The 26,635-nt window shown below is 35.0% G+C and overlaps 1 protein-coding gene across 4 annotated transcripts in view; it reads left to right on the top strand.

The window, feature by feature from the left end:
• The window catches only part of NBEA (neurobeachin), a 522,877-nt gene that overhangs the window by 302,001 nt on the left and 194,241 nt on the right, over positions 1–26,635 (top strand). For all 4 annotated transcript variants that reach the window (XM_072854755.1, XM_072854781.1, XM_072854766.1 and 1 more), the window contains one exon: positions 22,587–22,711. In XM_072854755.1, the coding sequence (XP_072710856.1) occupies positions 22,587–22,711 (125 nt within the window). The remainder of the gene's footprint in view (positions 1–22,586; positions 22,712–26,635) is intronic.

Below are 26,635 nucleotides of genomic sequence, written 5' to 3'. Positions count from 1 at the left end.
TAGCTGTTATCTGGAAAAATAGATTTCACTTCACAGAGTAGAACACCATATTTTGTTGAAAATCAAAGTTTACAAAATAAATTTCAATATTTTTTAGTATGGCAGGTGATGAATGTTCTCCCACAGAGGTTATATCAGAAAATCAATATTTGTAAAATTGAAACAGTATAGGTTTGTATTGATCCATGTGGCTAAATCAAAATGAAAGGCTTTGTAACAGCTTTCTTAGACAGCCTGCTACCCAGTAATGGCAAACTATCAATTTTAGCTTTCCACTGATAAATCAGCTTGAAAATTGGATGTCAAATTTTTTTTTTTACTGAAGTAGTGATTTTTTATGCCCTCTAACCTTTCCTGATGTGTTAGATTGGTTTATAAGACTAAGCTCTGCCTTTTTGAAAGCAGTTGTCAAAACTGACATTTAGATATATTTTGAAACAAAACCTAAACTCTTAAAGCCTAATTTTGTCTACTAGCTGGCTTGCTGGTAATCGTATGGGTGCACCTCTGTGTAAACAAACATGAATATATGTTTAATACTGAAAATGACATTGATTTAATACTTCAGGTATATATGTTTCTCTCTTTTCTGATCTCTGGAGTTCACAAAGGTCACGTCTTCAACTGCAGCTTTTAGAAACTAATGCTCCAGAAACTCTTTTAGCTTTCAGTGGTTAGGAAGATTGATTTTTCTTTAACTGACTGATTTTCTTTTTTATTTTGTGTTAAGTGAGACTTTATGAAAAGATAACAAGAACATCAGTTTCAGCTGCAGGTTGCAATGTGTCCTGAAAACCTGCGTGGTTGCTCATTGTTTTTAATAATAGAGAAAAGAGGATACATTTGCTTTTACTCAGAAAATAGATAGCAAAATCCTTTATAATGGTGGGGGTAAACCCTTTAATCTGGGTCAACTGCAGTAGTTTTCAGTGACAGTTGACAGTGCCATACCTTCATGTCTGTACAGCAGAATATAAGTTAGCTCGAGTGGGTATTGATTGTGAAGTTTTCTGTTGTATAATTACTTTTGGCTGCAGAAAAATGTGGTGTGTATTGATCTAGGTGGAAGCATTTGACTAGCAGTTTCCCTTGGCTAACAGTGAGTGTCATCTTTCAGCCATGATAAATGGTAACACTCTGGGTCAGCATAATTACTTGGTGGTGAAATGAACCTCCTGTACCCTTCTCCCTCTCACACCAAGGAACCACCATAATCATCTTTATCTGAAAGCCATGATTTACTGAACTAACCAGCCCCTTAATAAAGTCCTTTTCCCCCTCCCCACAGTAGGTACCCGCTTTAATTGTGGCTTTATACTATTATTTTAAAAATCGACCTGCTCTGTTCTGAATCCACAAGTATGTTTCTTTTTTTCCCTAACCCCTATCAGTCGACCTAGACCTGCAAGAGGCCAGCTTTTTGTGACAATCTTTTAATCTTTATGTTTAGTGTTTGTGTAGAAAAAGGAGAAAGATTAAGGTGTTCATTGTTTTGACACACTACTTTTTAAGTCTTGGAATCAAACGTTATTAATGCAGTGGTAAATTATTAGTATACTGCAACGAAAACTGCCGTATGAATTTATTGTCAGTAGCCCTTTAATTTTATAGAGTAATATACATTCTGGATGTGCTGTCTTTTGAGAACAGATGAGGATATCTATTCACAATATGCTGCTAGAACAGCTTCATTTATAATAATCTTGACACCTCATTTAATAACAGTTTTAAATGTAAGATTTTTTTAAAGTATTAGCCATTTTTCTGTTTGTGTGTATGTCTAATAGGTGACAAATACGTTATCAGAAATAAGGAAATTGTATTTATTGCTAGAACAGAAAATTATGATGATTTGTATTGTTTGGCACCTTTTTAATGGGGAGTTTTCAATTTGTTATCAATATTTCATTAAAACTTCGTAGCATGTTGTTGAAAATGGATCTGTGTTTACTTGCCAGTAGTGTAATATGGCCCTGGGGTAATGACTTTTTGTTAAGTAATGTTAGTTAAAGAAAATCTGGCAATAGTTTTAGATCATTTTAAGACAGCTGTGAAGGGTTTGGATAAAGGTCATTTTCAATGATTGTGCTTAGTTAAATAAATGTGAAGGGTTTCACAATGGGAATTTTGCTTTTCAGTATGCTGTCATAAATTTCCCTTTAACACATCTGGGAATACAAAGTAAAATGTAGTTGTTTCTGCCTTGAAGGCAATGTATTTTATATTTTCCTTGCTTTGTTTGTTTTCCCCTTATAATGCTGTTTATTCACATAACTAGAGTTCAAAGGTTTTACTTTGTCATAAATTAAATCTTCTATTCTCTGACAGTTTGTGGGACCCGCTGGATATAATTTTCAAATGGTTGTAACTCGAAGATTTTTTGCTGAGATTTAGTCATTAAAAGTGTTAAATTTTCTGACAACTCAGCCTCTATTGTGACCCTGGTTCATTGCTTGCTCTCTCCCTTGGCCACAGCTGGCCTCTTGCTGTTCACAGCTGAAAAGTGAAATCAATGCTGGGTCTAACAAAATGCAGATGAAAGCCATTCTGATCATATATAGTCATTTCCCGTAATTTTATCAGCCTTCAGTTTCTTAAATGATCTCTGGAAATCATTGTTTGTTCATGTGAATACAATATCAAATTTTGTGATAAAATGTCCTGTCTTTCTGAAAAGTAATACTTTCTTAAGCATTAGTAGTGATATACAGCTCGCATTGCCATAGCACGACTTTTTAAAATACCGGTCTGCTCCTTCCCCTGTTCCCTCCTAAAGGGAAGCACTACGTATCAAAGCCCGTCAAAGAGCTGCTGGCTGAATCCTGCCGGCTTTGAGCCTTTGGAATCTTGCGAATTGAGGTTTTTATGTTCTACAAGGCTCAGAGCTGGAAAGTAAGAACTCTTACCATGTGTCAATCCACATTGCCATTGATCCCTCATCCTTTTTATTTTTATTTGAGCAAGATTGGTAGGAAAGCTATGTTGCAGTTAAAGGTGGCAGCGTATGATGTAGCTTAATGCTCCAAAGGTCACGGAACTACAATGAGTTTGATGGAAAACAGCCTTTCTCCTTATTTTAAATGGTTCCTGCTTTGATTACAGGCATTTATTATAATTATCAAGAGATTAGTCTGTTGTTATAGAATCCTTGTAATGGAACCATTTAAAAGGAATATAATGGCAGTTTATTGGATTTTGCAATGGAAAAGAGAACAGATAAAGTGGTGTTTTTTAAATGGATCAACTGCTGCCCTAAGCATACTGATTTTTTTTCTTTTGTTTAACTTCACATTTCTTTTAGTTTCACAGTTTTCAGTTACAAACTAAGGAAATCAGTCACTCTTAAAATTTTGAAGATATTTTATTATAACAGTTTCATTGCAGTCTAACCCTATGCAATTTAGTTGTTACAGACATTCCTTCCATAAATTATCTTAAACTATACATATCATAAAATGTGTATTGTCTTCCACAGCTGCTTTGTGATTTTATTAATATCGCCATTTAAAAAAATGGCAACAAAAAATATTGTTGATTTAAAATAATATATAAAAGTAATTGCAAATTCTATATTTCATCAGTTGAAGTGCAGCTAGGGTGATTTCTCTTCTGTATTAGCAGAATGCCATAATATTGATGAAGCTTGGTGAATTTCTTTCATGTTTATATTAATTTCCCCTACTTAACAGTTTACACTTGTATTTACTGCACTTACTCCAAAAGAATAAATGTTAAGATTATAAATCAATCATCTTATTCAGATGTTACAAAATACTATTTGTGACCTGGCGGTGAATGTAAGTATTAGATGACATTTTAAAAACCTAAAAGCTTATAAACTTAGGGGGTTTTATACTAGAAATTAGTTTATATTTCAAGACCAATGAATTAGTACATGTAAGTATGTCTTATCTGTTGTATGAACACCTCCAAAGGTTTGGGCCAAACCTACATTCTTCGAAAGAGTAATGGCAGAGCCTAAGTCCTCCCTGAGAACACACTGTCCTATGCTCGTTAGCTGAGCAATAGCATGAATTACCTAGTACTGCTGTTAACCTGGAAGTTAATTGGCTGAAACTTAGTTGACATGGGGCTATTTTGATGGCACTGGGGAATCAGCCCCAAAATAATAGTGGAAAATGATATAACAGCAAACTACAAGAATCAGATTACAAGTCTGCTACTCCGATATCTGTTGGCTGCCAGCAGAGGAGGCCGAGGGAGGAATGTAGTATTTCCCTAGGTGACTTTATCATGATACTTCCCCAGCATATCCTCATAGCTTTCAGCAAATTGTTGCTCAGGGACTTCCTGAGCCAGAGGTGATATCCTTGAGTTTAATAACTTTTGGTGGGTTTTTTTTTCCTCTATGAAAGGAAATGTCTCATCCCTTTAAGATCTCTTGTAAACTTCTAATGTCCATGATATGGTGTAACATTGAGTTCCACACCTAGAGTACGTTGTGTGAGAAATTCACACAAAGTGCACTTTCATTTGTTTTCAACTTGTTGCTTAATAACTGTATGTAGTCCCTAGGTCTTTTCTTACGAGAAATAGTGAGTCCTCGTTGCCTATTCACCATCTTGATGCCATTCATAATATTAAAGATCATAGTCCCTCAGTTATAGCTCTGTTCTTTAGCTGGGGAGGTCTGAAATGGCCTTGTCCACCTCTCTGGAGGCTCCCCTAGCAGACTGTAGCTTATTCTGGAGTAGGTCTCTGTTAATCTTTCCAGCTGGAGCTATTTTACTTTGTGTAATAGCCAGAGAGAAGAGAATGACATACACATGTACTTGCTTCTCTCTCATTCCCCACCCACCCTCCCCCCTCTGCAATGTGCCAGGTTGTAGCTTTATTGCCATTAGGAAGCTAACCAGGAATGACTAAAGCTTCTTCAACCAAATCCACACGTCTACACTGACTCAATATTTTCAAAAGGGGAAAAATAGTAAAGACTTGGATTCTGAATTGGAGCAATGTGATAAGAGATGAGCCTGGGCCTGAGCCATATGGTTGTAGTCCTTTCATTCCCCCTTCCAATTAACGTTTTACTAGTGTAAAATGAGATAGCATCATCAGAAAAGGCTGACAGTGTTCCATTCCGCAAAACTTTGGTGATTCGTGGGGGAAGCATGTGGTGTCCGCCATAGCTTTTCTTGCCTAATTGTATATACCTTCAGATAGAATCAGCTGTAACAGTGTAGGCACAAATTATTATTGATGCGTATGTTTGAGAGAGAAACACTTCATTGACAAAGCCTGAAAAAAATAATTTTGATTTGTTCTCGCAAGCTTTCAGAGTATCTCTGGAAGACTGGAGGCATAATGCTACATAGTGAATTGCATTCTCGTGCCTTTGGATGTTGGTGAAGTTAGAGCATATGTGTATGAGCACAATGCTAAATAGTGGTTTCTCTATTTTTTGATATGCAGTGTATAAATTAAAAATACTTTGCTTGCAAATTTAACTTGAAAATTAGGGAGAGCGACCACGATTCTTCCCCTAGTGCATACACCTTGATCACTGAATGACATATAGTGACTCTTAGGCAAAAAATTAACTCTAATCTGGGGAGTAGAGACCTCCCAAAGTAGGGAGAGATTTCTCTTCATCTTTCTAAAAGTTTCCATATAGTCCTAGTGCTGGGTCTACTTCCGTTCCAGGATCATTGGAGCATTATGACTGTATTATGCTTATTTTACTTTGTTATTTTGGGATGCTGCCAACATTGTCCTACGGAACAGAAGTAGAACACAGGTTTTTTTCAAGAATTTATATCTCATTTATGCCAGAAAAGCATTTAATATCAGAAAGAGCAATGCTCTAACCTGATTGCTTTCTTCCTGCTTAATTTCAAAGGCCTGCTGCAGGCAAATGAAGGTTTTGGAGATGTTCACTAAACAGTTTTTATGAACATTTGTAGTGAAAACACAAAGTATAAATAAATTATCTATTACCAGCTCATCCAACAATCCTCCATAATGTTTCCTGTATTTTCCATCTACTCTGTTTGAGTTTTCAGTGTTTCTTGTGAACCTATCTGCTCTAAAGGGAGACTCTGAGCGGTTCCATGCCATCAGCCATTTTCGTGATGGCAGAATAGGCCCTAAGGGAAGAAATGACTGAGCCTATGCCTTTGTGACTATTAACTGGTGACTGATAAAACTCTAGCAAATTAGTGTCTGAGAAGTGTGTATTACTGAGAGTTAGTTCTGAACTTTGTGCTTCCTTGAGTGTAAGATTTTTAGTGTGTTTCTTTTCTACCACGTTAGCCATGCTGAAGGCTGCGCAGATATTTATGAGTTATCAGCAAAGAGGTCTTCATTGTGCAAGGACTGACGGTCCTGCTGCTGACCAAAGGCTGGTCAGACAGCATCAAGACTCTCTATCAGGTAAAGAAATTTTGGCAAGTGATCCAATTACTGATAGGGAGTAAGTTCTGAATCATATTGCCTTCTCACTGGTCACCAAATCACTACAGTCATAGACACACTGCAGTTGTCTGTTAACAGTGTTTTTTTCATTATCTGTTGAGTTATACTGCCTGTTTGGAAGATAATATTGCTGGTATCGGGAATTAATTCTTAACATAATGTTGTAAGTGTGGTGGAGGGTAAAGCAAGAGTATTTTCATAGCACTGTATGTAGATATTATGGTACAGTGTCATTTTTCTAACCTCTTCCTGAAGCTAAATAATGGAAGTATTACATATTTTTTTCAAGGGATAAGATAAATTGAAGCAGAATGCTTTTTTGCTGTAAACCAGAACACATTTTTGTCTTTGTTTGGTTTGGTTTTTTTTTTCCAAAACCACACAAGAAACTTTTGGCAGATTCAGTGTTAAGCTAGAAAGAGCAGCTGGCTTCTTGGTTCATAATTCAACTTTTCTACTCCATGGGAGGATATTGCTATTAAAACAATAGTAGATCTGTTATATATTGTTCCTTGGTTTGTATGTGCAGTTTGGAACTACATCACTAACTGCAGAGATTACAGAACATCTATAGAAAGACAAGGATGCTTCAGGTCAATGATAATATGAGTATGACTAAAGCAACTTAATTTAGATAGTTTGGAAAAAGAAAGACTCATGGAAGGTCTTAATCTATAAATATCCATCAGCAAAACAATATAGAGGAATGAACTGAACTATTTGGTCTTCTGCTGATAGGACAAGGAGCCTTATGCTAGTTTAGTTAAACATGAGGAAAAAAATAGCACAGCTGTTGAGCAATACAGAGTACAGGTCTGACATGTATATTCACTCACCTAGTCCCATGTAGCTTTGGTTGCTTAAATAAAGTGTGAGATATTAGACAAAAGCTATTCTAGAACTGTATTAGAGTTATTTATTTAATTTAAAGTCCTATAAAGCATGAGATGAAAATAGAATCTGCATTCATTTTCTGTATAAAAGATTAATAATCTTTCAGAGTGATTTAGCAGCTTTTTTTCTGTGTCAATTCAATCCATTGCTTACTAGGCATGTTGGAAGTTTTTCACCAGTTTGGCTTTTTGGTTTGGTTGTTTGCTTCTTAAAGAAAAAAGAGCTGTTTTAGAAAACAGAAAAAAGTTAACAAAATAATTTCAACTAAAGTCTTATTTATATGTAATAAATAGCAATTTCTATATAACTTTGCCTACCAGTGTTCAATCTGTAGTGTAAAAAAATACATTGATATTCTATCAGTAGCTTAAAGCATTTTCTCAAATTTTGGTGGAATTAAGCCCCTAACATATGTCCTGAAACATGTCTCATTTTAAATATGTTGTTGACTTTAATGGGATTTCTCATAGGCTTATACTTAAACAAGCTCATACTTTTTAGAACTGGGCCTAAACTATATTTTTTCTTCAAAAATATGTATATACTACACCATAGATTCAGACTCTCAAAAATAATGTTGATTTTTTACCATTGTATTATGCATAAAGAGTATTCTGTTTTTAAGTATTTAAATATTAGGCTTTCTCAATTGATTTAATAACATAGTCTGAGTTTTGAGAGTGTCAGATTTTTTTTTCCATTGCTTGAAGTTACATAGTTTTTGTTTCCTGAATGTATATAATTTTATGTTCATTATTTTGTATGAGTTCAAAATAATTTTGTTTCCCATAAGGCATTTACAGTCTGAATCTGGGGATTTTGAATGCTGGCTCTCTGATTCTCCGTTGCTGTTCTATAGCAATAAAATCATAAGGCCATTCTTTAAAAGAGGAACTTTGATTTTTTTTTTATTTATTTATTTACGCAGAGGAGATGATTCCTGTGATTTTTGTCTATTTTATATTTCAAGATTCCCTTTAGCAGGTCAATCAGGTGATGAAAAGACACCTCCGTGTAACTTTTACTTGTAGTAATATAAGACTGGGACAAGTCAATCGACCACTTTCTCCAATTCTCTCGTTTAATGGGATCCATATAGCCTATAATTCTCATTTTCTCTATCCTGCCTCTTGGATTTCACTCAGTCATGTGAATTCTCTGACCTGATCCTTCCCTTGACAATTCAACGCAAGTCTTAGATGCCAGATTCTTTTGTGAGAACCCCAGCTTTTTACTTTCTCTGCTGTTGAGACCTTTGTTACTTGAGACAAGAGCAGTAGGATTCCCATCACCTAACTTTTCCCAAGGTGCAACTAGTTCTCTCCATCGCCTATGAAATGGGCCTGGGTTGATTAGTTAAATGGCAATAATGTTGACATCTTAAGTTAGATAAAAGGAACTCAGCTATCATTTGGCATAATTTGACAACCTTAATCTTCCAGTAAATTACAACTGTCAATTGCTAGTATTAACTTCCCAGTAATTGAACTGTGCCTCCCAGACTGCAAGAAAGGAAAACAAATTCTACCAGGTCATAGGCAATTTGGTCCCTGTAGAAAAAGCAGCTTCCAAAAACAAGGTGATAGTCAACCTCACAGCATCTTCAAACATAATTTCTACTGAGCTACATGGAGGAGATTGGAGCAGCTAAATGAAGCAAGAAGTTCCAAAAGAATGAAGTTGGTGAAGAAGGGAGGGAGCAGACCGTATTTTCCTCCAAGTTGGTCATTAGAAATTGGAGAACTTCTGAGGTTGGCATGACCTGCTCCGTGGCTCTTAAGCCACATTGTGACTTTTCAGCACTTCAAGAGCAACACTTTCCCAGGGCCTGTGTCACAAGCAGCTTTGGCAGAAAATTTTCTGGATGATCCAGATTCACAGCTCAATGAAAGTAAGCCAAATAATACCATCACCAAATTGCATTCAAACCCAGGTACAGACTGAGTCCAGCTTCATTTTGTCTCACTTTCTCCCACTTTTGAACTACTCCTAGAATGTTGTCTCTTCTCAACTCATAGCTTGTATTTCACAGTCATGTGAAGTTTTTGATTTTTGCTTTCTTGGATCAGGAAATTTGGCTACCCATGCTCTGAAGGGAGAGCAGTACATCCTTCTGTTCCCAGTTGTATGGTTCCTTCCCCCATCAATTGTCTACCTCAGTACTGATCCAGTCAGTAACCTTTCCTTTCTGGTGTAATAATAGATGGGTTTGAACTCCTGTTCTCATTTCTCATCTTCCATGCAAACTATGTCAATAAAGTCTTAAAGAAAAACCCTGCAATGAACATGTAAAGGATGAAATCAGCTTAATTAGCAAGGTTGAGGATTGGAATTCCTCATGGTAGTTCTATACAGAAAAGCAGTGGGGTTTTGTGTAAATTTATTAAACTGCTGCTACTGATTTTTCTTTAACTGTAGTATTCATTTAAGTAAGAACATACAGCCAAATATAGCCAAATATACATTCTATATTATATTTGTAAAGCTTATCCCTATAGGAAATCACATTATACAATATCAACTGAACTATGAAAGTACATAGAAAATGCAGAAGATACATATGGTCATGTCACAGATTCATGCTACAGAGGGGACAAATCAGCTGTGTCTCGTGATTGTCACACAGAATTGCTTAACAGATTAAGTAGCTAAAAGGAAGGATAACATTAAAAAGTATATCCAGAATAATGCATTGTCAAATACTCTGTATGCAAAAATTCTTTAAAGCCTATGCTGCTTGTTTTTCAAAGCTCACTAAAATAGAGACTTTTTTTCAAGACAGAGAACAAGGAAGTTTTAATTGTGTTGTCCTTTTTTTTAATGTCATGTCTGCTTCTTCTCCCATGAGTTTTGCAGAGCCAAAAATAACTCATTAGGTCATGCTGATATATTTTGGGATGTTTTATAGAAGACTGTTTCTATACTTCTAAAGAACCTCTTGACTGTCAGAAAGTATAAATAGAACAGTTTTGATTTACTTGCCAAGCTGGTTTCTTAGCTCTTACAAAAATTCCCAGGAACAAAAAAATTCAAAGTTAGGATTACTTCAGCATTTATTTGATAGTATTGTAAACATGGTCTCTATTAAAAATTCGATAGCACTCATGGCTATGCCACTTGGCAAATGTTTATTTCATCAATATAAGTTGCATTTGTGGACAGGAATAACTGGTTATACACCAGTCAAGACATATCGACTAATTGGGCCAGCATGTCTTTGTTTCAATTCTTAAGAACAATATTAGGTTTAAAGCTAGATGTGTGCTTTGTCTTAACTTATGCTGTACTTCCAGATGATACTTAGGAGAAAAAGAAATCTGTCCCGAAAAACTTGCAGAAAGTGTAAAACTTCAGACTTCTATAAATTTTGAATTCAAAGATTTCCAATTACCAAGCTTGAAACAGCATTTTGCAAAAATAATCATTCTGTTAGAATAGTGTATTATTAGACTTGCATTTTAATAAACAGCTCTGCATGATGGAAATGAAAATAATTGCCTAGGTAAAACTTTATTATTTATTTATTAGATCTTGATTATTGTTGCTGTTCATTGATAGGCCTCAAGGAAGCTAATTATTTCATCCCAATGCCAGGTTTATAAGTTAGCTGTCTTTAAACAGTTGCAGCCTGAATAATTTATAAAGGTTTGAAACAGTAATTCATTATGGGTTTTTAAGAAATAGCAGTAAAAAAAAAAAAGCTGTGTGTCTTACTTTTAGAATAACACTTTAAAAATATTTAGATAAAACACTTTTTCTTTCTTCTAATTAAAAGTTTTGAGAGACAAAATTTCTATTCCTGGATACCATAGCCTTTGAGCTGTGACTTACAAACAGGAGTAACTAATGAGATAACAAGTCCTAGCTGTCTACCTCAACCCTGCTGTTTATGTTAAAAGTACAGCTCTAGATTTTTTTGGCAAGTCATTGCTGGTTTGCCTTGAAACTGGACTGTAGTTTGAATGCTCAGTAGCTTCTTCAGTAGTTCTTTCACAAGAAATTCAGACACCTTAATCTGTGCATCTGGAATGGAGCAGACAGTTGGGGCAGCATCCTCATCAGCAGTCACATATGTTATCCCTGCTTACAAGTCTGAGCCTTTAGTGTTTGACCTTTAAGTAAGCCAATGAGGCACCAAAGTTTTCAAGAGCTTCCACAAACTCTCTTACTTTGGATTCCCACTTTGAAAACTTGGGACTGTTTTTTCACTTGTTCAAGCACAGAAACTCTAACTGAAGCAACGTTGACCTAGTGTTTAACTCTTCTGGAACTGCAGATAAGTCACAAAAGCCTAGATTTTTTTGAGAAGCTAGGACCCTGTTGTCCCTAGTTATATATTTAATATGATAAATAACAATCTCAAAATACAGAGTAAATTGTTTTTCTTGTAAATGGTGCCTGCTTCATCGTAACATCTACAAAATCTCAGAACTTCTGTGATGTGCTGATGTGGACAGTATGGGGGTGTTATTTACAACAAGCTGAGGAGGGACCCCAACCTCCAGCTTTGCTTATCTGAGTTTCTTAATGCAGTGGTATTATTGCCATTCGGAATTCAAAGGGAAAATTGACTTTTTTTTTCTTTTCAGAAAAAGTAGAAAAAGCTATCTAAAGAACCTAGTGGTGGTCATTTCACTCAGGAGCAAAATTGCCTATCATTTACATAAGTGGAGAAGATGGCACTTGTGCAGAAGGCAAAGGAGGATGGTGTCTCTGTGAGATACGAATAAATCATTCTCTCTGTCTTCCCTTTTCAGTACTACACCTGAACCAAGCGAATTACAAGAAAAAACAGTTAGGTGGGCAAGGGTTGTTTTCTGGGAAGTTGGATTTTGGGTTTTTTTAAATGAATTTCTGTGCAAGAAGGGATTCAGACAATAAGATGCTATACTAGAGGCAAAGCATAACTACAAGAGACAGTTCTCTTACTTTCCATTGGTCATAACAGCAGTTTATGTGTTTTTTCTGCAACCAATTGTTTACCTTCCCAAGGTAGAACTGAGTCCCCATGCTTCTGACTCAAACGCACTTTGATATTCTTGGCTGAAAAACTGAAGTAGCAAGCTGTATTATCAGACAAATGCTGTCTACAGAGTTGTTGCTGGAAGAATATTTAATGTTTGAAGTTCCAAGAGTTGAATTACATTGAATACTTGGTTTAAAAAAAAAAGAACTTCAATTCTGTAAATACCTTAGTATCATAAGAACTTTATCTATTAAAGCTAACCTCATTCAAAAAACAGCATCTTTATGGCAAAATTAATAATTGTCCTAAAACATTTTCCATTTAGTTTATTAAATGAGCATTTTACTTTGTTAAAATTAAGATAAACAAGTTATTTTCTGAGATGTTTATCTGATTACTTATGGATTGTAGCTGTAAAATGGCAAAATACTTTCCAGACGATTTTGCCAAAAAGTTGTACTATTTCATGAGGACTCCTGTTTGTTGTGTTCAGAGGGCACCCACTTTTATTCTTCTTTTAATTTGACACACAAGGTGCTTAAGAAGCAAAATAATATTGCTACCAGCAGGTGGTATACTTGTACAAACGGAAGAAGAGTTGAATGGAAATTTTGATTTAAAACTTTTTTTAATCAGAAAACATTATTTTGGTTAAATCTTTTGGTGAAAAAATTATGATGGTATAAGTTTCTATGAAAATTCCTGATATTTTCCCTTTCATTTTTTTAAATTAATAAAAGCCTTCAAAATTTTTCATTTTGAAATTTTATTTTATTTTCATGTATTTCTTCACAGCAGGAGTGCGTAAGCTGATGTCATGGTACTTATTTCTGATGTGATGTTATAACAAACGTAGTAGTCCAAATGCATAATAAATAGATATTTTATTCTTGAAATTGGAAGATAGCTTGCTAGATAGTTCAATTTTTGTGTCAGTGAAACTTTGAGATATTTCTACATTTTGAATAAGAAAAGCTGCACATTTAGCATAGAATACATTTTACTTAATTTTAGCCATCTACAATTATGCTTCTAGTCTAAGCCATTCTGTCTGTCTCTTTTTGCAGTCAGTTAAGAAAGAGAGAGGCAACCTCAATATACCATTCATTCCATCTTGGAGTTGGTTATACTGTGGCATCATGGTAGTACTTATGAAATCTTACCAAGTACGCCACTGTGCTGAGATGGCATGACGTAACAAAAATGCATTAAAAATAAAAATGTCCTAAAATACTGTATATTCTTCCAAGACATTTTCCAAAAATTAATTTTACCCAAATTTTCATTTGTTTGAAACTTTGAAAAGGCTTTTTGGGTTTGGGGGGTTTTGCTGCTTCTTTGTTTGGAGTGATGACAACACATTCTGAAATAGAATAAAGGTTCCAAACTAGAAATAGGAGTTAAACTATAGAGTATTCTTCCAAACATTTTCTTTTCCTTTTCTTCAGAGATAGTATTATTTTATGTCATAATTTTAGCAACCTTAAAATTTATTGCATTTTAGTGTTTCTAGGGATACAATTTATTATTCCTAGAATTTGGTGCCCTTGAATTCTGTTGTTATTGATATTTTGTTACTAAAAACACCCATTGTGATTCTGGTGAGTCAAACACTGATAATTTATGTATCCACTTTTTATGTTGCCTCAGTTGTTCATTCAGTGTCATAGGATTAACTAAAATGAACTGAGTATAAAACTTCAGGAAATTGTATTGCTTCATTTAGCTGCACTACATGTAGTGTCTTACTATTGCACATTAGTATTTAGATAGATTTGCCAAAGTTATCTCGCATCACTTATAAATTTATGTTTTATGTTAAAGCAATTTGATAATTTAAAAAATTCTACTTACCTTTAGTTTTACTTTGTAGACATTTGAGTTATTGTCATTCCATTGCTAATTTTTTTAAGAGGTTCGTGACTTTTTCCTTATGTTTTTTTCCCATATAGCATTATGCATGGTTAGTCTTATTTCCCTAAAGTTACTGCTTCTTGGTATAAGTTTACTACTGTTTAATAATATAGCAGGCATTCCAGAATGACATCTCATTCTGAGATCTAAGCTTTATAAAAAATCTATACAGTCAGGATAATTGTTAATCCTTCTTTGTGAGTGTGTGTGTGTTCATTATCGGTTTGTTCCTTCAGACCCTATGTAATATACTAAAATCCCCAATCCCTTTACAAATTGTCTGCATTTTATATAAATTTTCCTGATGTTCAGAAGCAAGTTATCAGACCATACAGTGTAGTCTGGGAATTAACTGCCTTAGAACTTTGTGTTTCAGGTACTACCACAGCTAAAAGGAACATCTCTATGGCCACAGCCTCCTTTTCACATCTACTGGCATTACTCTCCGTTCTGATGTCTCATCTGACTGAAGATGAATACATCTGGAGAGATTTCTGTTTTCAGCTTCCCCTTTCTATTTTTCGTCTTTTGAACTTCAGTGTCCTCAATTTTTTCACTGAAATTAAGTCATAAAAGTTTCAGGAGTTGGAGGGTTTCCTTAAGAGTGTGTATTAAATATACCTTTTTCCAATGCCTTAAAAAGAGACTAAAAGCCACATAAATCACCCCCCTCTTTTCTGACAAAGATGCTACACTTTAAAATAACTCTTAGAAAATTCTTCTCCAGGAATTTGGTGGATCTTTAATCATTAGTCCTCTTCTGATAGTTTTTGCTCTCTTTTCATTTGTAGCCAATTCTCTGTTCCTCTCAGCTTTGTCCTTCATTATTAATGCAAGACCATTAGTAACATGATAATAGGAGAGAAACTGTGTTGGCAGTTTTCTTTTTGCTTTTCAAAGGTGACTCCTCTGCTCCTGTTCTGATGATCAGTGGTAGTATTTTCTGTTACTTTGAGTTCCTCCGTTCTGTCTTTCACCCTTATTTCAAAGTCCACGTGAAAACCTTTCCCCTCCACCCAAACCTTGCAAAGCTACAACACACAGATACCGATCTCTGTAAAAGTTTGCAGGTTTATCAGTTACATTCATCCTTTACAAGTGTAAACAACTCCAAAACTTTTTCTTCCCTATTTTAAAAACTTTTACCATTCTCCAGTCTTCACAGGGAAACCTGTGGGTCAACTAGTATGTAATCTTCTGCTAAGTTGTGCTGCGTATATTATCAATTGTGTTAAAATGAAGCATTTTTTCCCTTTTTCTGTTCATAAAGTAATCATAGAACCCCACAGATCAGCCCTAAACCACAGATTTCTGGAGATCACTGCCTTAAACAAAAGTAGCTCAAATTCACAGGTCTCAAAATATTATAGATTATCTAACATATTCTTGATAACCCAGTATTTATCCATTTATCTATCCATAATTATTCACATGGCTTTCTTTCTCTTCTCATCCACTTTCACAGTTATTTCTCTGCCACTAGTTTCCATAGTAATCGGTTTTCTTCTCACATATCTGTTCCTTACATATTTACTGCTTCTCCATTTTTTCCATCTCAATGTTGCTTTTTCTTCACCAATCAGTAATTACATTTCAAACTTTTCATCTATGCTTTTCAATTTCTTTGCCTCCCAATCTGTTGTCTTTATGGTTTCCCATTTCCCAGTATCATGGAAAATATTGCCAGAAGAAACCTCTTAATCTGTCCTTCTGTTTCACTCCTGCACCAGTAAAATTATTCCAATGAATATTATCTATTTGGTAGGCCCTATTACTTTTCTTTTTTAATTCCTCACTAACTAATTCTAGACTTTCTATCAAGTCCTTTTTCATTTTTAAGGCTCTGACTTTGTCTACATTTCTCCTCAAATTTCACCAGTCATTCCTGTCTCATGTCTCTTCTCATTTTAATTTTTCAAATTTTGGCGGCCCTACACAGGAGGTACAAAAATACCTCTCATCTCTCATGACACTTCTGAATACAGCAGTGCTGGCGTGCCTTCTAGCCATGCTGCTGGGATGTAAGTCATCTAGCTGGACTGCTGTGCTCTCCCCACCGCCTCCTCCAGCTGTCAGTGACCAGGACACTAACTGCTTAACCAAATTCGCAGGGAGCTCCTTTGCTTTCTCTCTCATTTCTACCCATGCTCGTTTGCTGCACTGAATACAAATACAAGATAAACTGGAGAAAAAGCTAGCAGTCACTGACCATCCAGCCATCCCCCAGGGAATGCTATCCCTAACCAACAGCCTAGGCATCCCTTGTCTGCCCACTGCCACAACCTTGCCTTCATCACCATCCCCCAATATGTATTGCCAGTGCCCTCTCCACCAAGGTCTTATGTTCTTCTTCATGGCCTGTCTTCCTGCTGTTATGTCACCTCACCAGTTTGTGAACATAACTTCATCGTATTGTACTGATATCTTAAACCTTGTAGCCCTGCTTCCAGCAATCCATGTATCATCCACATGACTTCCCTAGGATGCATCTGCCCAGCATCTTTCAAAAATTACAGTATGAAACTTCTCACTCAAGAATTGAGTCACTCAACTTCATATTCATAAAAAACTTTCAAAAGATTAAATGTTACCTAAATTTTCCCGAGTATTGAGCATCCTTCTATTTAAATGGTAAGCTCTTTTTCTGAGACTTTTTCCCTTCTGCCCTGAAATTCTGCCAAATATACTCCTGATGTTTAACAATAATAATTCTTGTGCATGTGTACTTAAGAGAAAAAAAATATGTTGCTGTTTATAAGAATGCCTAAAGATATTTTTAAACTCCTGTTTATAATCTTTTTACCATCTTTTTCAATTTTCATGGCATTAGATGTTTCTCAGGTTCATTGACATCTTTATTCCCTGTGTTAGTATTTCCAGTTTTTAGTATTATTGGCATTATTTGTTTAGCATTATTCTTAGTTTTCAGTGTTTCTAATTTTATTTCTGGGATTCTGTACCATGCTCTTTGGAAAAACATAATGGAGCTTTGTGATTTTTGTAACTAAAAAAATCTTTTTTTGTGTAGGGTAACTATAATAGTTATGTTAATTAAGGCTTCTGATTCTTGTTTCTGTTCATGTACAACAAGGTTTTGTTTTCTTTTAGCCATTGTAACGTGGGATGTGATTTTTGGATACCTGTCTCACCATCTTGATAAAACCAGCAGTCACTGTTTCTCTTTCAAGCACAGTCAGGGTGCTATACCACTTCTGAGCAGTATTTGCTCTTTCATTGCTACAGACTTTTACTACTTAGATCTTCTGGCAAATAGATTTATATTTTGGCTTGTACTTTTTAATTGTAATAAATATTGCATAAGGAATGATTTATATGTTTTGTATTTCAAGTTTTCTTTTACTTACTTTTTTCTTTTAATGTTACAAATTTTCTGTTCTTCATTTTACCTTAGGGAAATGCTTTATAGTTTTCCAATAAACATTTTTTCTAATTTCTCAAAACAGTCGTAATTCCACACTGTGAAAAGAATTGTTTTTCCTTTTTAAAATATGTTGCAGAAAAACAGCCAGGACTAATTCTTGAAATTATAAATCATCAATTCCTTGCCTTTTCTAGGCAGTTTCCCAGTATTGCAAAGACTATGGATTCTCTGACATCCTTCCAGTTCTGTGACCCACCTCTTTTTACAAACAACATTTTCCCCTTCCCCCATGCCTGCAGGCTTGTTCCTCTTCATTAACATATTCGAACTTAATCTTTTCCATCTGGCAGCCCGTTCTTTGGGCAGCCCATCCTTTGGGCTGCAGTCTGAGGATCTTTTATGGACATGTGCACTGCTACTCTCCACTGTTTGTATTTGCCTCTAGTTGTTGTAGCTGTAGGTGACATACAGCAAACTGCGTTTGTACGTGAACAGGGACTGGGTTTCACAGCCATGGAGCTGCTGTCATTGATGCTAACTGCCCACAGGGTGGACAAAAGCTTGCTGTTTAGGACAGCTAATATTCATAAGTAAAAGAACAAACCCTTCCCATACTCTTCTTCGGAGCTGTGGCTGAAGGAGTTAATAGAAATATTTTCAAAAGTTGTCTTTAAAAAGTCGGAGCTATAGAGGTGTTGTGAAAAGGCACGGAGGACTTTGCTATTCAAGCTGGCTTGATATTCCTCTAAATTGTTTTGGCGGCAGAGCGCTACCCAGTTTCTCCTCCAAGAAGGTAATAGATTTGGCTACCTGAAATCCTTTAGTCCATCTTGATAATCTTTGTCCCCAAATACATGGAAGGTGTGTGTGGTATGGTAGCAGAGTATTATATAGAATTCTGGGCAGTTCTGAGTTTTAGAGCAACCTGCCCTTGGGACACTTCAAAGCTCTTTGCTCTATCTTATCAAAGTCCACATTGGCTATCTGGGGTAGCATAAAACCACTTTGCCTTTCCATTCCATGTTGGCCTTTAACAAGATAAAATACTGTTTACAGTAGGAGAATGTACACAGCGAGCTGCTAAGTGGGCACCAGTGATGACAGTGAAATAGAATTTGTAATCCTTCATTAACTGTAGTTAAATAGGGCTTATTCCATTAGAACATGTACATTCTGTGTCTGTGTTAACTGTATGAAATACTGCACATCTGAAATTTGGGATTAAGTTTGCAATATGCACACCACTCCAAATAAAATTTTTTATTGTTAGTAACCTTGTAATATCACTAGTTTCATACCAGCCCTCATTATGATAAGGATGATAAAGGTTTATGTTGGATTATATTACCGTTTGTAAGGAAATTATCTTCACAGTTAAACTCATGGTGCAGACTTCTTTGGGTCATGTGTTTTAGAGTGCATTTTAAATGACTGTTCAGTTAAAATGATACAGATATTTCTTTTCTGAAGTATGTAGGAGTAGCTCATGAATTATACTATGAACTTTCAGTTCTTAAAAAAAAAATTCATTACAGTATGCTTAATATATACTTTTTCATTCAAACAAGCCTGATTCAAAATGTCACTTAACTGGTATATGATATGGGGAAATGAGAAATTACATGTAATCTAGTTGGCTGTGGAAATAAGGATTATTAATAATATACATTATTAAGAAAAGTAAAGCTTATTGAAATATTGTACTTGTTGCAGAAATAAATTACTAAAATGACTTGATTTAGCCAAGTCACTTCTAGGAAAAATGGGTTGTTGCAGAAAGAGATGTGGACAATTTGCAGACACGCTTTCTCTAGGACTGACTTGTGCCCCGTACAGAGTTAGAAAGTGTGGTTCTGCTTGATTTACAGCCATCATTTAGAGCTACCTAACAGCTACCTAAATTCCTGAAAAAATCTTAAAGCCTGCATAATATCCACAGGATTAGAATATAAGTATTTCTAAAGTACTGTAATCTAGGGGCTAGACAACTTAATACTGATTCAGTCTATAGCTCTGGACTTTTAAAGCAGGTTAAATTATTAGTTTTAGGGTGGAGCTTGTGGCCACAGTCTTCTACTTACTAGTATTTTTAATCTAATCCAAAGATGTCATAATATAACTTTTTAGGAAAATCCCACAAATTTATCTGTCTATAATGCAAGTGATGAAACTCAACCATTCAAAACTTTCTGTAAGTATAGCCATCAGCTTTTCAGGCGTCTGCTTTCTTGCTAACAATAGGGTAGGAGAAAATGTCTTGTCTTTTTATTGAAGATGTTGGTCAAAGAGTCAAGGCTAAATCTGAAAGTAACTGGTTCAGATTCTGAAACCTTTTCTTTAGGGTTCAGATACCATCTTCCAGTATCTGGAAGTATATAATAATGGTGTAGGATAGATTCCTGTAGAAAACTCTGGAAAGAAACTTCAGTTCAGTTTTAAAAAGCCATATAATCTGTGATTAGGAATAAGGTTTGTGTTCTATTATTTCAAAATTTTTATTTTGCACCATTATTATGTATTTCAGACTTCGATCCCTGGTGAACTTTTTAACCCCCTTTTGAGTCCCCAAAATAGGCTTTATGCTCTGACAATTTCATCACTTCTTTACTTAGCACTTCATTAAAATAGTGACTTTAAAATCTATTTTACTTTCTGCTGAGAATATACAGTATTTTTCAGACTGATTAATGAAATTAATGGATTACCAGATTAAACACAGAACAAATTAAAAATGTAATTTTTTTAGTCTTTGAATATTTCTTAATTTCATTAAAAGTTTTTAATTCTTACATAGTTGTATCATTCTTATCAACCTAACAATCTTTTTTATTATTATTGTGGAGACAAATGCCATTTCAGAGAACTTGTGTGTTTAAAAGAGTTTTCATTAATATCTTTACTCCTGTTTCATCATGACTTACTCTTAGATGGAAGTAAAAAGGGAAAGTTTCTTTCCCTTCAAAATAATCACTGTGATAAAAAGCCTTTAGGATTATCTTTTATATAATCAGTTTAAAACATAGACTAGGAGTGTGCAAGGAGTCTTTAAGCTTTGCCTTTTAAACCATGGGGCAGTTGTCTGCCCATTTTTGCTTTCATATCACGTAAGGGTCAAGGGGATTTAGCAGTGGCAATAAAATTATTCAGTGCTCAGTGTAGGAGGAGAAATGATGGACTGATACTTCAAGCTAAGATGACATCTGTGAGCAAAAACTGTATCATAGTACAAAACCAAAGTAGGCTATTTTACTTTGCAAAAGATAATTGACACTCAGGATAGCAAGATATTTCTGTCTCATCGCATGCAGACCAGGCCATTAATGCTGCATCTTCCCACCGTGAGAGCTCAGAGTCCCTGCCTCACCTTTACACAAGATGCTCTGAACTGCTCTAGGTGAGGAAGCAGCTCCCACTGAACTCTTATCTTGTAGATAAGTAAAATGCCTGTTCTGCAAGGCAGCAATGAGGACCTTGATGCAGACTCAAGCCCATAGTGAAAATTTCATTCAGAATGCAAAAAAAATACATTGACTAAAAATGATGGTGTGCTGATTCTGAAAATTTGTAAGTGGCTAGAAGGTATGCTGCTACATCCACTCGCCTTGGTGCTTTGCCCTCCAGACCTGATCCAGGTCTCACGACAGCAGTTCGTAAAGTTGGACAAGAACTCATGCAAGCATGAAAAAAGTAGTTGTGGACTGTAAAAAATGAAAAGGTCTGCTCTACATTAGCATATTTCTACATTTCCTCTGGAAATGGCTACCAGTGCATAGCTTCTCAAAGTGAAAGCAATATAGAAGACAGTGGCTAAACTAACACCTAGAAAAATCCAGCACAGATGTAGTCCATACTCGTGAGTTGAAAACAACAACTTTTTTTCTTTTTTATCTGCCTTTTGTCCACGCACCTCCAGCATTCTGCAGATAGATTTAAAATGACTGGTTTAAAGCAGTGGTTCCCTAATTATGGTCTGCAAGGTCATGATCTGCAGAATAATTTTAAGTGTATAGTGTGTTCAATTGCAAGTTTGGTAATAAGGATGTATCCACAAACAGTTTGGGTATTTGATAGTGATCCAAAAAGTTTTTTAAATGTTGGCTTAAAATACAGCTTTGCTTGAATATCCCACAGCATACTTATAAAATTGATGTGAGAGATGTTTGTGTTGGTAAGGTCAAGAAGTTGTCTGAAAGTGGAGATGGTCATTTCTTTAGAAATGAAGTTGAATACCAGATGATTATATATGTGTATGTTTTGACTTGAATATAGATTAACAACGGCTTATATCATTCTACAGAACTTCAATATTGCTTTTGAATGTAAAAAGGCAATGTAACGCAAAGATGGCCATGGTTGTTAATGGCTTGTATTAGCTGGAAGCTATAAAATCATCCTAGTACTCTGTTAGTGCTGGAATAATAATTTACCAAGACAATTACCACATGGTGGAATTTTTTTGCTGCTCTAATTCAGTGTTATTAATAATGAATAAAATTGCAATTTTCTCAGGTTGCTAGGGGCAGTGGGGAATTATTTCAATGAATATTTCAGCACATTAGTTTAATCATAGTTCCACAAAATTCAAGTGGGCAATATTTTATACTTCTAAGTTCAGTCTGCTAAGGGACCATAGTCATTAAATTGCAAACTATTTGCACTGAGGTCCATTCTATGATTTACAAGCCTTGTTAAAAACACTGTAAAAGAAAGCAAGCTGTGCCATTAATACTTGTAATTTGATGCTGCATTTGTTAATGGGCTCAGTGTGATTAATGTTTTTAGCAGCAGGCAGAACATTTTGAGAAAGGCAGTGCTGAGGTTTATAATATATAAATGCATGTAAAGAAACATTAGAATATTATAAGTTTTAGTAATATATGTTTTTACAAGATTGTATTCCTGAAATAGGAAAGCAGCAGTGAAATTATACTATAATGTATGTAAATACAGTTCAGGCTGTGGTAGGTGCTGATGTGTGTGTTCTTTATTTCATAGCCAACTGCATGACTTCTGGCGCTTGGATTACTGGGAAGACGATTTGCGCCGGCGGAGGCGATTTGTTCGCAATGCTTTTGGGTCTACTCATTCTGATGCTCTCCTAAAAGCTGCTGTGGAATATGGTCAGTACTAACTCCTGCTTAAAAGTATAGCTTATGATATTTTCTTGATGTCCATGAATCCCTGAGAATAGTGTCCCTTCTTTTCTAAGGACAGCTGAGAATTCCTACGACAACATATTCTTAGAAAAGGAATTCTTTCAATTCTTACACTTTAATGAACCAGAAGACTTGAGCTTGTGGGCTGTTAAATTCTCTGATCCCCAAAGGATTCACATTATACCTCTCTAGCATTCCCAGACGCTAATTTTGAGACACTGGTAAAAGTAACTGAACTTGTCTCTCCAGAGTGACAGAATGAAACTGTTAGGCCGTCAAACTAATGTGTCGTAATAGTTCCATTGGAGACCTTTCGTGAATGAGGAATTAACTGTTTTTAAAAAATATCAGAAGTTTTATCTTGGCATGCATAATCTCAGCCAAAAGTATTTTTTTCTGCAAATCATGAAATACGTAAGAACTTGTTTAAAATAATTATTTTAAGGATAGCTGTGATTTGAATAGTGAACTGACTACATAGGAGCTTCAGTCTAGGAACTTAAGGATTAGATGATGTTTGATTTTCTTGGAGAGGTAGCTGGAGTATAAAAAAGGAAGGAGGAACATGCTCACAAATTCCCTTATATCATCTAAAAGTTTCATATGTTCAGTGACTTCTGTACAGCAGGCTGAACCTGAGTGCTCTAAAAGTCTAAAGCAAATTTATTTCTCAGGTTTAAGATGGGGTACCTCTCTCACATATCAAAGACAGGAATTTTTTAAAGAATATTGAAATGTTTTTCTGTCCTTTTTTAATCTGTAGTACTGAAAAAAAATCCTGGGATTCTTCAGCATTTAGGAGTAAAAAATGGAAGTAATTATACACAAAGCAAGTTGAACCTTTCAGCTGATGTGTAGCCAAAGGCTAATGTTGCCAGAAGTTCTGAATATGATAGATATAAAGCGAAATGTGTGACCTACACATTTCACCAACTTTGCAGGTTGTTGAGGCAAATAGCTGGGATTCAAACAAGGTTAGACATATAAATGAATATCTGTGTGTGTAGTTATACGAGCTAGTGTAATTTAGTACTTATTGAAACATGAAGGCTATCATGTGCAGGACTTCAGGTCATAAACTCTTCATAAGCTGGATTAAGCAAGACATTTCCCCCAGTAGTATATAGTATTGCTTATTTGACAAAGGGTTTTTTTCTCCACATTCTTCCAAAATATCAAAATATGATATTATGGGAGGCAGATGCAAAACTGCGCTAATGGCTCTGTTGCTTTTGTAAGGCAAATAATCATCAAAACCACGGGCTTTATGCATTCTACAGGCATAAGAACCCTTAAAAATATCCTTATTGATTAATATTTTTAATTTTGGATATTAAGCTAGCATTAAAACAGGAAGAAATCTGATTTATAAACTATTCGAAAGTTTTAAGCCTTGATACTTTCCTGATTTTAAAGTAACAGGAGCTTTCCATTTACTTAGATGGACTTTTCCTGCCTTTATAGCAGGAGTGTTGTATCTTTGGGATAAGATTGTACTCAGAGGATGCTGGAAATGGTTTTGGGTTTTTTTTATGAGAAGTATAATACAAGTTGCACTTAAACAGTTTCAGCGCGTTGCAAAGATTGCCTCCATTTATGTAGTTTCTGTGTTCTAATATTTTAGTGCAGGTGACAGCTGCCTGGTAGTAGGCCTAGCCTGCAAGACAAAGCTACAACCAAAAGAAACAGAAAAACTGAAGTAGTTGTAGTTTCATGTTGGATTGTTTCTATATAATTTCACACTACTCACCTGTTAGTGCATTCAACATAAAATTAAATTAAATTAAAGCTCAGTTGTCTTTAGAGGTGGTATGCATCAAACTTAGTAGTTGCATAAAAATTACCATAGGTTGAAATTGTCGTGTTTGCAGAATTAAAATAAATAATTCTAACTTTTCACATATATTAAAATTAACATATGGAATTTTAAAACAGCATGCATCAAAGTTATAATTAATTGATTCTATCTAGATATACTTACTTTTCAGAGGCTTAAGCCTTTGGATTTTAATACTGAAACTTTTAGCTGACCTTTCTCTGTAAGAAAACATCCTTAATACTGATGTTATTTTTATGCCTCTTGGTGTTACTAATGAGTTGAATAATTTATGAGGTTGTCATGTGAAAAGGATTTGGTGCAGTTTGATGTACTTTTAGCCTCTGGTGTTGGAATGTGATTAATAAAGAGCTGGAGGCAGATTTTTTTCCATTGGGCTTAACTTTCCATTGTATTTTTTTTTATTAGCTTTGTTTTCATAATTTTGTTTGGAACAGTTTGATAGTAAAATGCCCCTAGCTTCCAAAACTATGCATGATATCACACTACAGAAAGAATTTAAAGCATTTTTAAAAAATCATACTGCATACTTTTCCAGTAACAGATTTTTTTCCTGACCTCAGATACTTTGTTTGTGAGAAGTAAACTATTCATCAAAGCAAAATTTGTTGGGCTTTTGTTATATTAATAGCAATTTTTCATCTTGACTGATACCTCTAGCACAAGTAAAGCTATTTTGAGCTTCAGTAAAATAGTGGAAACATCTCACAAGTTTTTGTTATCTACTTTGACTGTCAGTTATCATTTAGGATTTTGTGCATAAATATTGCAGTGGAGGAATGTTTAGTCAAAGCCTAAGTCAGCAAGCTCTTCAATGTCTACGATCAAAGGCATCAACTTAAATAGGTCTGATCGGGCATTGCAGAAGAGGGCAGGCAGTTTCAGCTGAGCAAAAATCACAGAGCAAAGATGACAAAATTAATCAGTCATTTCTTTGGCAGTGAATAATAAGATATGCTGAGGATTGCAGATGAGAGAATTTCCAGATTCCTTGGAGATGTGCCTGCTTAACACCTGATTTATCTAAGCTTGTGCAGCCATCAAGATATGACCTTGATAAATAAAAAAGTGCTCTACAGCTACTCCAGTATTAAATCAGAGTTGATGTTGGATGTATGGATTCTGTAATTATATAATACTTGGAGTCATCAAGGAGTAGAAGAGTCTTGGAAATGAAAACTGTGTCTGTGATCTATATGTTTGTTTTAGAGAAGTAACAACAAATGTTAAATTCTACCTTGAAGAGATAAAAAACTACAAAAGCATTAATTTTAGCTGTAAGCGGCTTCTTCCTGTAGAAAACATTATCTATTACCTACTACTGGGAAACAGTATTCTCTTAAAAAAATTCTGCTACAAGGCAAGTGGGTGAAGCTTCTATTTAACTACAGTCTGTTAGTCAGCCATTGTATGCATGTTCAAGATGCCTTGTTTTGATAAAATATAATATGCATACATATAGGTATGTGTGTGTGCATATATACATATATATATATGTTCAAAGTAGCTGGCAAGTAAAAAATATTGCAATGAGAAATTATAACATATTTCTATGGCTATATACAACTATGTGAAAAATTACAGCTTATTCCTATGGCTATATACTTAGCTGTCCTTTGAGACTGTAGGTATGTCAGAGTCATAGCAGCATTTACCAAGAGATGGACTAGAGAATTTTTCCCTTTGGATTAGTCTCCTCCATTTCTTAAGTTTTTTTATATTAGGCATTGGATTTGTTTGTAATCTGTTAAAACGACTTTCATATCTGTATTTAAAATTCAAGCATAATTATTTCAGCATTGTATCTGTTGTGCCCTTTTGTTTTAATTAAATTCTTACTTGAATAGAAATATAGATTCATTTCTCCCTTTGTGAAGCTGAAAGGGATACAACTTACTGCATTATCAAAGTGGATATAATGGGATTTTGAACTACCTGGAAACTTTTAGTACAGTTTTAACTTTATAGTGTTGATGGATTTTAAACAGTTCTTATTTTAAGTTTATATAGAGTTTCAGTGTAATTGAATAAATTGTAGACTGAAAAGAAAG

Source organism: Ciconia boyciana, chromosome 1, assembly GCF_034638445.1.
Source record: "Ciconia boyciana chromosome 1, ASM3463844v1, whole genome shotgun sequence".
Taxonomy (NCBI): domain Eukaryota; kingdom Metazoa; phylum Chordata; class Aves; order Ciconiiformes; family Ciconiidae; genus Ciconia; species Ciconia boyciana.
Note: the sequence above shows the minus strand (reverse complement) of the source record. Positions and strands in the feature narration are given on the sequence as shown.